Below are 12827 nucleotides of genomic sequence, written 5' to 3' on the forward strand. Positions count from 1 at the left end.
TCTGTCAGGCATGAAGAGATTTGGCTGCCTGGCTATTGAGACAGTCAACCCCCAAGAAACTGAGATTCCTCCAACCCCCCAGGGTCTCAAAATGTGAGAAAAAAGGGCTGACGTCCAAGAGGCAATTGGAAGGGGAACTTGTCTCCTTGAGATGGATTTACAAATTGTCAGGATTTAGAGGAGAGATTGGAGCTGAGACAGTGGCAGGGGGAGACTACACCCTGACCAGGACTGCCTAGTTACATAGATCTCTGCTCTTCTATTTAAGCCAAAGTCTCACATCCAGCCCTGGGAGACAGACTGTGGTATGTGTAGACCTTTTTATTTGTCCCTCTTCCCAATATGGCCACATTGAATAGATCCCCATGGTTTGTTTTCAACTATTTAATTGCTGGCTAAGCTGACTTGTCAGGCTCTATCCTAATAGCTCCGGTAATAAAACGGCGTTGACACGGAACCTAAGTCTTCTGTGCCTGACATACTGGGATGCTGGAAAGCTCCAACCAGGCTCTCTAGATTACATCCGAGTTGAACACTCTGGGGGAAGGGAGGGTGACAGTGTGGGTGCTCCTGTGCCACAGCTCACCCGGTACCACATGAAGATGGTCTTGAATGCATTCTCATTGGAGCAGGACCCGCAGGCCATCGTGATGAGCTGACACATGCCTTTGGGCGCCACCTGTAGAGGGAATCCACTGTGAGTGATTCGCTCTCTTTCTATTCCTGGAGCAGAATCTTCCAGGGAGGGCTGAGGGAGGCAGGGAGGGAACCAGGAATGCACCAGAAACAGTAGGTCGGAAGAGTGGGCTCAGATTTTTCCAGGGTGGAGAAGCCCAGGAAGAGCTTTGAGGTCAGTAGAGAGGAAAGAAGGCCAGCGGAGCCCAGGCCAATGTGATGTTAAACCTGTTCATCTCAGCATTAGCTGGGGCCACACGGTGAGGCTCTCAAATTTAAATAAAGGTGTGTGTGTGTGTGTGTGTGTGTGTGTATGTGTGTGTATGTCTGTCTGTGTGTCTGTCTGTGTGTGTGTATGTGTGTGTATGTGTGTGTATGTGTGTGTATGTCTGTCTGTGTGTGTGTATGTGTGTGTGTGTATGTGTGTGTGCATGTAAACAGCAGTCCCCTCTGTGTCTCCTGGGACACCTGCACTTCCAGGACCATAAGCTGAGGTCCTCAGTGACTTTAGTTCCTATGGCAAGAAGAACTGAAGGGGAGTCCAAGGAGGACCACACCCCTCATTCTCGTCACAGGACAAGTACCCATTTCCCCAATGATGCCCTTTGTCCTGCACACAAAACCCCTGCTTTTCATCAAAAGACAAATTAAAAATCTCGAGGGCTGGAGATGAGGCTCAGCTCGTAGAACACTTGCCTAGCAGGCACATGGCCTGGGTTCAGAGTCCCAGCCCTGCACAAAATAGGTGTGGTGGCACACTCCTGCAATAAAAAGATTAGTTAAAAGCTATTCCCGTAGAGAGCTTGAGGTTATCCTGGGCTACATAGGCCATGCATTTGAGGCCATTCTGGTCTACATGAGACCCTGTTTATATATACACGCAGACACAGACACAGACACACACACATGTTATGTATGAAAGAACCAAGTAATAAATTGGTCATTTTGACAAGGCTGTCTCATATCCTTATTTCAAAACATTTTCCTTCCTTGCTTCCTTTTTTTTTTTTTTTTCCGGAGCTGAGGACTGAACCCAGGGCCTTGTGCTTGCTAGGCAAGCGCTCTACCACTGAGCTAAATCCCCAACCCTGCTTCTTTTCTTCCTTCCTTCCTTCTTCCTCCCTCCCTCCCTCCCTCCCTCGACTGTCTGATGTAGCCAGACAGCAACAGCAGCGGCTGCCACCTGCCCACCCATCCTAGCTGGCTATGGATCTCACCCTTTCCTGCCTGCCTGGGCTACCTCTGAGGACAGACAGACAGGCTGGAAGCCAGTGGCGGTGAGTGGGACTACCAACATGGGAGGAGTCATCCTCCAAACTCACCGACATCAAGGACTCCCGGAGCTTGTCCACAAAGTTCTCTGGAGGCAGGATGCCCAGGGCAGGTCTGTTGATGAAAGTGCTCTGTAAGAGAACAGCAGGCAGACGGGTCAGTTCTTGGCATCCGACCCAGGCCCTCTCCCGCATGGTATCTTCACATGGTGGAGACATCGAAAAGGCTCTGCGAGGCACTGTAGGCTCACTGGTGTTATCTTAGTGGTTTAAGCTGCCACATAGCACAGCTGGCCTGCTGGAATGCACTAGTTTACCTTAATTTAAAAAAAAAAAAAAAAAAAAGCAGGGGCTGGAGCGCTGGCATGGCGGGTGAAGCACCTTGTAAATGTGAAGGGCTGAGTTCAGAGCCCCAGAACGCATGTAAAGCGTGGTGGTGTGTATAGTCAGATATGAGAGTATCTATAACCCCGGTGACCCCAGTCAAGATGGGAGACAGAGACAGGAGTATCCTAAGAAGCTCAGGCTAGGCAACCTGGAGTGCACAGTGGGGAGTCTATGTCACAAGCAAGACAGAAGCCAGGAACTGACATCTGAGGTTGCCCTCTGACCTCCACACATGCTGGGGTGCATGGGTACATGCATGCGCACCCACACTCACTCACACTCACACTCACACTCACACACGCACTTGTGGGACTTCTAATTAGAATGGAGGTGTGTTGGTAGAGCTGGCTAATTAGGTAGAGAAAAAAAGCCAGAACACCACGAACATCTATCCCCCTCAGCTCTATTTTGATGGATATGGGTTCAGAGAATTAATTCCCTCTACAAGGAAATCAACAGTGAGAGTCAATGCTAAACTGATGCTGTTCACTCCTCATGCGGAGAAGTGAGGGGTTCTGGGAAGGGATCAGTCTGTTCAAAGATGAGTCTGCCCTGCCCTGTGGCTGCTGGGCTGGAACTCGGGCTGGGGAGACAGCACAAACACATTTCCAAAGAAGCAGGACAAGTGCACTGACTTTCTGGTTCTAATAAAAAAAAAAAATGTAGCTTCAAACAGCCTCTGGGTGCGGGACAATATTGCAAGCCCCGAAGAGAGGCAGGTGCCTTTAAGAGTAAAATCCCGTATTAATATACCTCCAGGGTCTGGAGCCAAAGCTCAGGTTGTAGTGTTTGCCTAGCACGGAGGAAGCTCTGGGCTCCATCCACAGCTCCACATAGATTGGGTGTGCTGGCACGCATCTGTGATCCCAGAACTGGAGAGGTAGAGGAAGGAGGATCAGGAGTTCAAGGTGATCCCCACCTACAAACTGAATTCAAGGCCTGGCTACATGAGATCCTGTTTCAAAAATCCCCAAGGAAATCAGAGTTAAAAGTTATTAAGCATAAATAACCACTTAAAATGAAGCCTCAACAATTTTATCTTTAAAACAGAGAGAAGGAGTTGCGCCTGTCTTTGCTCACAGGAGTTTCAGGAACACTCTAAGAGGTAACGACTTCCTACCCAGGACCTTCCTCTTTGCCTCATCCCACCAGGAGGAGATGATCCCAGACAGCATGCAACAGAGAGACCAGGGCGGAAGCATGGCGTATCTGGTCACCTACTTCCTGGTAGGCACTGGACAGGCCTTTCCACAACCTTAAGATAACTTGTGACTGGTCAGATGAGCAGTTGAACAGTGGTTCCCAACCTATGGGTCGCATATGACCATCAGAAAGCACATATATTTACATTATGATTCGTAACAGTAGCAAAAGTACAGTTAGGAAGTAGCTAGGAAAATAATCTTATGGTTGGGGTCACCACAGCATGAGGAACTCTATGTATTAAAGGATTAGGGAAGTCGGGAACCACTGAGCTAGAGTTTTGGGCTGGGGTTAGCAGCATACTGTGGAAAGACAGTAAATTCAGAATAGTTCAGGTTTTCAAGAGAGGCGCTCTGGGCACACAGAAAGGGAAGCCTAGGATACAACTAGAGGTTGACCTGGAGCCCAAATCCCTTCCTTGTCCTGGTGCTGGAGTTGGCCCTCATGCTAATGACCAACCACATCTGCAGTGGACTGAGAACAAAGCAGCCCTGGGGATTCACCCACACCAGCACCAGCAGGGATGGGGGAGGTCACAACGGAGGCTGTTAGCAGGTAAGTGACAGGGACGTGGTGGGCTATGAAAGGGATCACACCAAATGCAACTAGGCACCTTGGCTTGGATTCTAGGCCACATCACAAAAGGAAAGCAGAGGAAGACTGGCGAGTTCCAAGCGAAGCCTGTGGCTTGGCCCTGATCTGAGTTAACTTGCATCATTTGGGAAGTGGCCTTGGTTGGGGATTTAGCTCAGCGGTAGAGCGCTTGCCTAGCAAGCGCAAGGCCCTGGGTTCGGTCCCCAGCTCCGAAAAAAAGAAAAAAAAAAAAAAAAAGATAGAGAGGGAAGTGGCCTTAACTTCAGGAGCAGCTGGAGAAAGGAGACAGGAACCATCTTTGCAGTTTGTAAATCAAAAAGTTCTCTCCTGCTGTGGATAGGAACGTTTGTTATAAAAAGTAGGGATCTGGCAGGGTGTGGTGTAGCTTCCTATCAAGTTCAAGTTCAAGGCCAGCCTGGTGCACACAGAGTCCCAGGCTGAGGATCTCTCTTTGTTGGTAGAGTGCTCACCTGCTATGCACAAAGCCCTGGGTTCCATTTCCAGCAAGGCAGAAACCTAGTGCGGTGGGCAGCAATTGCAAGCACTTGGTAAGTGGAGGCAGGAGTCTCAGAAACTCAAGGCTATCTTTGGCTACACAGGGAGGTCAGGGCCAGTCTAGATCACAGGAGACCCTTTCTCAAAAACAGACAAATGAACCAAAGCAGACAAGTGGAAACTCCCTGCAACATGGGGGCATCTTGGACACTCGCGTCTTTTGGACATGATAAGCTCAGTGCAAATCTGAATGGTGTCGTTGCTACACTGTGGGAGACACAGGACAGGAGGCCCTAGCAGCCACTTGTTCTCCTGGTGGCTTGGGGTGTGGCTTGGGCCAGTAGAAAGCAGGGCAGATTCATACTTCTGCTGCTTTCCCTGCTCAGTGATTCCTCCCTGGTGTGCCTAGGAGACACGGAAGGGGCAGGAAGGATGAGAAATATGAACGTTGAACTTTCTTCACTGCTAAGGACCAGAGAGGCCAGGCAATTTGTCCCAAGACATAAGACATACCTCCAGTGCGGGGTTGCTGGCTTCTGATAGCATTCTGGGCTAGGCACTCCAGGGACCTCTGCTTAGAAATGCCGGGTACACATTTGCTTGACAGAGCTGAAGACCTTGCTGTGTGGGCAGGGGCCTTAAAAAAGCATTTCCTTCTGGTTCTGACGTGCTCACGAGGTCCGTGAGAAGTCAGAAACATGACGAGACCAGGCTAGGAGCAAACTGCTGCCATGGGCGGAGGGGGAAAGGCCTCCGGAGAGAGACAGACAGGCAGGCTGGCAGCTTGATTGCCTATCTGGGCCCAGAAAAGATGTGGGGGCGGTGTTCTTGCTCGACAAAGCGTGACATTAGGAACAGAAGACATCTGGGACATGCGGCCGCAGAGACAACTAAGGACAGGTTTCCACTAGGTTAGGGAGGACTGTCCTTGGCTGTGTAACCTTAGGCAAATCACTCAACATCTCTGAACTTCAGGGTCTTCATCTGCCAACGTGGGCATGTCTTGCCAGGTACTGACAGAGAGCCTTCAGGAGAGAAGGCATAGACAGAGTACAGGGCTCCTGAGGTATGATACAACAGTCTGGAAGTCTCAGATGGGTGAGTGTCTTACTTGGCCCACTGTGTGCATCCATCCCAGGTATGGGAAAGTCAGACTACAGCCATTTCTCATGGCAGTGTGACCATTCCCAGGCAAGGCCAAATACACAGTGCACAGTGTAGGGGAAATGCACTGAGATGGCCCCAGAGACATTAGAGCTGGAACCCAGATGGATGCAGTTAGACAGTATCCGTTTCTACACTGACCTGAAGTCAGCAGGCTGTGGTTCACAGTGGTGCTACTGTGGCCCAAGAGGGTTGATGACACGGCAGGTGTGGGGTGGGGGAGATGGGCAAGCATACTTGGGCAAGCAGGATGACCAGAAGCCAAGCAAATGCAGCCTCAAAAGACTGGCTGGAAGATGAGTCCCATAGCAAGCTGGCTAGCAAGACCAGCCATGTCCCTCAGTGGGGACCAGCCCTTGGCTGGGTATGTGGGGAGACAGGCAAGGTGAACAGGGAGGTGTTGTTGCAAGAGTCAGCGTCCTCAGGCCTTGACATCAAGTGTGACTGGGAAGACTGCCTCTGCAGGCGGCTGACACTGCAAATATGTGTGACATGTTTGTTGACACATTTGTTCAGCACCAGCTGCCAAGGCATCTGGGATCTGCACAAGTTTTAAAACAAAGCGACTTTGAGCGTAAACACATCCCCTGTGCCTCTGGCTTCGTTGGCCACCTTTTCAGGATGCCCTATGCATTGTGCTCGATTAATCGGAGGCAAGACTGTCCTCTGGTCTCTCCTAAGCGGGCAGCTCCTCTCATGCCCACTGATCTCTTTCAGGAGATCTCCAAGTCTGAGTTTAAAAGAATTTAACACACACACACACACACACACACACACACACACACACACACACACACACACACTCACACACTTTTTTTTTAAAAAAACAGGGTCTTTTGTAGCCCAGGCTAACCTTGAACTTGTTATATAGCCAAGGATGGCCTGAAACTTCTGGTATCGTTGCATTTACCTCCCGAGGGCTGGAATTAGAGTCATGCATAGCCATGCCCAGTTTACACAGTGCTAGGGACTCAAACTTAGGGCTTCGAGCATGCCAGGCAAGTGCTCTTCCAAAGGCTACACCCCCAGTACAGGTCAGAGTGGAGTTCAGCTCTTGATCGGGTCAGGGCTCCAAACCACCACCCTCCATTTCCACTAAGGATCAAATTTCCCATCAAGAGAAGACAAGATATCCTCCTCTGAGTCACACGGAAACCCACACACACTAAGTGTCAGACAGGACATGAAGAGATGGAGACCCCACCCCCACCCCAATGTCAGTAGGAAAGGAAATCAAGACAGTAAGTTTTCAACTGGCAGGATCTGCAGAAACAGAACATGGACACCTGGCATGGCCACAGTTCTGTTGCTGTCTCTACATCCGGTAGAAAGAACACAGGGGAAGCCCCTGGTGGATATGGGCTCCATTGTCTATAGCAGCCATCTTCCCGAGAGTCCCAAAGTGGAACTATCCTCAGGAGAGTAGACAAGCTGGTTGCCACTTATTCATATAGGCAATGCCATGAAACCACCGGAAGGGACAGTCTCCTGCCCACAAGAGGATGAATGAGGATGGAAGTCCTCATGATTTTTTGAGAAAAGTAATAAGACATAATAAAGAGTCCACTCATGAGACAGAGAAGAGGAGGGGTCCTATTGTCTTTTAGGACAGAGTGGCAGGGTCTGTCTCATTTGGATGGAAGAAATCGTAGCCCTCATAACATCATATAGCTGAGGGTGACCTGTTCAGATCCCTGTTACTATTTGTACTTTCTCAGTGGGAAGTGAAGCATATCCTGTCATACAGAGCAGATTCATTGTGGTGCCCGTGCAGCATATCCACATGGCGAGAGCAACCATAGCATCCCAGGTCCGCCTGCTGCCCCCAGGACAACGTCTATGTCACCAGGAAGCTGCCACAATGGCTCCTGATGGGCTCGCTTGGAAGATGGTTCTCTATTTCCTTTGGGCCCAGTATGACCACAGGAGCAGAAGCGGAAGAGGAGAAGACGTCTACTGCCAGTGTGATGCAGGCTTTAAGGACCAAGAGGGAAGGAGTCTGCCAAGAGGCTGACGGAGCTTCAGGCACACAGGAGCGCCTCCAACAGGGAGGCCGGGAAGCCGGTCCCAAGGAGCAGAGCCCACAGCTAGGCTCAACAGAGCCCCCCCCCCCCCCCCCCCCCCCCCCCCCCGGCCTGAAGCAGAGGCCACCCGCTGGCATTGCTCTGAATCCACTGTTGTCCTGACACAGGGTCTCATGCAGCCTAGGCCGGCTTCAAACTTGCTATACAGATGAGGATGAACGGAAACTCCTGATCCTCTCCTGCCTCAGCTCCCAGGGTGCTTGGATTATAGGCATGTGCCACTATTCGTAGCTCTCAGGTACTAATTAAATTTGTGACCATCTGTTAGTATAGTAATTGAAAATGAATATATAACAGGATCAAAACTGTGTGGTAGTAGAACAAACAGGAAAGTAAAATGTCTATTTATTATTATTATTATTATTATTTAATTGTTTAGATAGAATCTCATGTAAACCATTCTAGTCTCAAACTCATTATATAGCCCAGGGTGCCCTTGAACTTCTGATCTTCCTGCCTCCACTTCTCGGGAACTGGGATTACTGATATTCACCACCATCACTGGTTTCACTAAGCGGTGTGGATAGAACTCAGGGCTTCCTGCATAGCGGGCACTTTGACAAGCGAGTGACACCCCGACCTCAGGAAAATGGCATGTAAAAAGGATGCTTAAAAGGACAACCGTGGGCAGCAAGAGACTTCGTGGACAGATTCACTGAGTACAACATGCAGGGACACTGAAGACAGACACAGGTCTTCTGACGTCGTCCCACCATGCTCAGCCTAGCTCTTCTATCGTGGGGCTTCCCAACCAAGGTTGCTATACCCACCAGACAAAATATCGGCACTTACAAGACTTCATTCCCATTTTGCCATGACGAGGGGCCCCCATAACATGGAGTGGTCGGGATCTAAACGCCATCAGAACCGAGACTGAGAAAGCCCATTCGAGGCTGAACTGGGTGGTTGCTGTCAGCTTGACACAAACCTGTACTTATCTGGGAAGGGGGAGCCTCAGCTGAGGCCTTGGCTCTGTCAGACCAGCCTGTGGGCGTGTCTGTGGGACATCCTCTTGCCTAAAGATTGATGCGAGGGGGGCGGTGCCAGCCCTGCGCGGGTGGTCCTGGGTTGAGCGAGCCATGAGGAGCAAGCTTAAAACGCACCCTCCACACCCTCCACTGCCTCTGCTTTAGCTCCTGCCTCACATCACTGCCCTGACCTCTGTTAGCGATGAACCTTAACCTCAAGCCAAATAAACACTTTCTTCTTCCAAGCTGTTTTTCGTTAGTCTTTGCTCACCGTCACGGGAGCCAAACTACGACAAAGGAGGTAGGAACTCTGTGGCTGTTCTAGTCCTGTCTGTTTCTGCCCGCGCCACCTCATGGCCTCTCCTCCTTCAGATCTCTGTTTAAAGTCACTTCCCTGGGAAGTTTCTCCTGACCTCTGACTGCTCCATCACGGATGAACTCGGTTCTCCGGATTTACTTCAAGCGCCTCCGCAGGCCCACGTGACCTCAGCCAGCACGATGATTAATACTGTCGACTGGCAGGATCTAGCGTCACCTCTGAGAATGGCTGTGAGGGGCTTTCTGGACCGCCGTGCCCTGGGAAGACCCCCTCTAAGTGTGTGTGGTACCACCACACCGGCTGGAGTTCTGGGATGAATAGGAGGTAGCAAGTGAGCTAAGAAGCAGCTTTCATGGCTCGGCTCCCTGAATGCAGGTGGGCTGTAGGGAGTCGTCCTTGCCTCCCACCGTGCCCCATGCCACACATGCCCCACCCATGACGGTGTACCCTGGAGTTGAGAGCCAGAATAAACCTCTCTTCCCCTGAAGCTGCTTATGTTATAGCCAACAAGGCAACTAATACAGGCAGATATGCATGCAACCTTTCTGCTACTCAGACTCTCAAATCATAGAATGTTATAGTTATAACCTACATACCATATAGGTGGTTATGGGGGGCTTAGTCTCAACATCCAACATACACGTGCATTGAAGTTTGATAGCGGTATGTTTAAAAGGAGGGCTGCAGAGGTACTCAGGGTTAAGAGCACTTGCTGCTCTTGTAGAAGACCTGGGTTTGGGTCCCAGTCTCCACATCAGGCGGCTCATGGCAGCCTGTAACGCCCTGGGAACTGATGCCTCCTTCAGGCCTCCGAGAGTGGTGCATATACACAGTGCACACTCAAACATGCAAATAAAAACACAGAACACTGCATTGTTCATGTATGTTAACTGTTATTATCATCTTATGTCTACACCATATCCTTTGTTCCGTAGCCTTGATGTGGTTACAGTTCTCACCTGACAACGGCTAAGTAACTGACTTCATGGGAATGGTGATGCTGAACTTTCCTCGAGGTCACAGTTACGTTCTGTCGCTGTGATAAATACCACAACTAAAGCAGCTTCGGGGGAGAAGGCTTTCAGGTTACACTCCATCACTGAGAGAAGTCAGGGCAGGAGCCTGGCAGGAAGCTGGAGGCAGGAACTGAAGCAGAGGCCATGGAGAAGTACCTCTCACTGGCATGTTGCCCATGACTTGCTCAGAATGGTTTTCCAATCAAATTTATCTCATTTTATGGGTGTGCCTGAGTGTGTGTACCACATGCACACAGGAGCCTGTGAGGGTCAGAAGAAGTATTGGATCCCCTGGAACTGGAGTTACAGACAGTGGTGAGCCACCACGGGGATGCTGGGAACCCAATCTAGGTCCTCTGTAAGAGCAACAAGTGCTCTTCACTATTAAGCTATCTCTCTAGCTGTCCAGGGGTGGTACTGCTCACAGTGAACATGCTATCACGGATCAAGGAAATGTTTCACAGACACGCCCACAGAACAATCTGACAGGAGGTGTTTCCTCTACCCGGTTCTCCTTTTCCCAGGTGACTAAGTCTATGTCAAGTTGAGGAAAGGTCACCGACACTTCTCCAAGGCATCTGAGTGCTCAGCAAACATCTGAGCACTTAGAAAGAAACACCCCTGAAGATGCCTATCAGGTCTGGCCATGAGCACAGTCTGCCCTTAGTCTGCACATCAGCACATCAGGGAGACATACCGCGTTTTGAGGCTGTTGAACGAGTTTCGCCAGAGCCGGATGGTTGTAACCTGGGGAGATGAAAGTACAGCAGGGTTAGAGCGAGCTCCCGCATCTGAGGTTTCCCTCTGTACTAGTTCTCTCCCTGCCCCTTAGCTTCCGTCTCTGAAGCGCTCTGTGTGTGTCAAATGCTCTGACCCCTGACTAGAAGTTTCTCTCAGTGCAGCCTGGAGAGCTCTAAGTTCCCTGGGCATGCTCGGATGTTTGTTCAGGTTTGAGACCTGATGGACCAGACAAACATAGATGCAGGGCATCAAGAGGTCAATGCCGGGGTTGGGGATTTAGCTCAGTGGTAGAGCGCTTGCCTAGCAAGCGCAAGGCCCTGGGTTCGGTCCCCAGCTCCGAAAAAAAGAAAAGAAAAGAAAAAAAAAAAGAGGTCAATGCCGTGGACTGCGTGTGATCCTGCTCATTTCCCAGTGTCCACAAGCTGAGGTGGAGCCCAACAAATGTCTCCTCAAGGACCAAGGGACACCAGCTGCAAAGTGACCACCGTGTCACGTGCCACATCCTGTCTTCATATACACATGCATGTTCCAGGGTCTCACTGTGGCTGGTATCATACACCTCGGCTCAGGATACCCTGGGATTCAGCAATAGCTCTCCTATGAAGTTATCCTATCTAGAGGGCTTAATGATAACATTCAACATCTCCAGATCTGAAAGCATCTTCTGTCCATCATCTATGATTGAAGTGCACATAAACTTCTTGCAGTGTAAGCACGTGGATGGACTCCAACTGCACTCATGCACATACACGGTATTATAAAAACAACTCTGTATATTGGGGGATGGTGGTGCACGCCTCTAATTCCAGCACTCGGAAGACAGAGGCAGTTGATCTCTATTCGATGCCAGCCTGGTCTAGAAAGTAAGCTTCAGGACAGCCAGGGCTACACAGAGAAACCCTGTCTTGAAAAAAGAAATAAATAACAAAATAAAACAAAAAATCCAAACACCCCCCCCCAAAAAAAACAAAAAGCAAACAGTATTTCTATTCACTTGCGATGAGTGACCCAAAACTGAGTCTAAGAAAAGTATACTAAGCAGCACCGTTACTAATGCTTCCCCTCCAACAGGTGCTCCCTGAGCGCTGGATGCCTGCTGCCCTGTGAAACGGGTGGAAGCATGTAAAATATAGCTTGACCTGATGCAGAAGCCTTAGAAAATGGTCATAGAAACTTAGGCTTACCTATAAATTTCTAAACACACACACACACCATATATAAACACACATACACATAATATATATTAGCATGCACACACACACACACACACACACACACACACACACACACACACATCAGCTAGGTGGATGAACAGATAAAGGTATTTGCCACAAGCCTGACAACCTGAGTTCAATTCCTGGAACCCATACAGTGAAAGGAGAGAACTGACTTCCACAGTTGCCCTCTGATCTCCACATGCACATCATGGTACGTGTATACATGAGGACACATACATAAAGTAAATATGATGATGACAGTAAGTTTTAAAAAGCTGCAGGAGGTTGAGGCAGGAGAATTGTGATTTTTAAGGCCGGCCTAGACTATATGAAGAGTTCTAAGTCAGCTTGAAGCACATAGCAAGACTCTGTAACAGAGAAAATAAAATGAATGGCATCGTAATTCACTCCAATTCCCATTTCCTGAGCATTAGCTCTGTGCCCGGCTCTGAGCTAGTGCTTGACCCTGATAAGCCTTCCTCATTCTGCCAGAAGCCCTATGGGGTCAGGCGTGGACAGGCTGCGGATGCCCAGGAAAACAGAGGAGATGCAGCTGGGTGTGGTGGTCTGCATCTGTAACCCCAGCACTTTGGAAGTGGAGGCAGGGGGATCAGGAATTCAAGGCCAGTTTGTATGGGCTACATGAAATGTTCCCCACTCTCCACTCCCCCAAATATGACTCTGAGAAATTAG

At 49.7% G+C, this 12827-nt stretch overlaps 1 protein-coding gene across 3 annotated transcripts in view; it reads right to left on the reverse strand.

Moving 5' to 3' along the window:
• The window catches only part of Abat (4-aminobutyrate aminotransferase), a 97429-nt gene that overhangs the window by 18839 nt on the left and 65763 nt on the right, over nt 1-12827 (reverse strand). For all 3 annotated transcript variants that reach the window (XM_087574612.1, XM_087574613.1, NM_031003.2), the window contains 3 exon segments: nt 10874-10923; nt 1998-2078; nt 587-679 (listed from right to left, as the gene is read on the reverse strand). In XM_087574612.1, coding sequence (XP_087430738.1) covers nt 587-679; nt 1998-2078; nt 10874-10923 — 224 coding nt within the window.

This window comes from Rattus norvegicus, chromosome 10, assembly GCF_021556685.1.
Source record: "Rattus norvegicus strain SHRSP/BbbUtx chromosome 10, alternate assembly SHRSP_T2T, whole genome shotgun sequence".
Taxonomy (NCBI): Eukaryota; Metazoa; Chordata; class Mammalia; order Rodentia; family Muridae; genus Rattus; species Rattus norvegicus.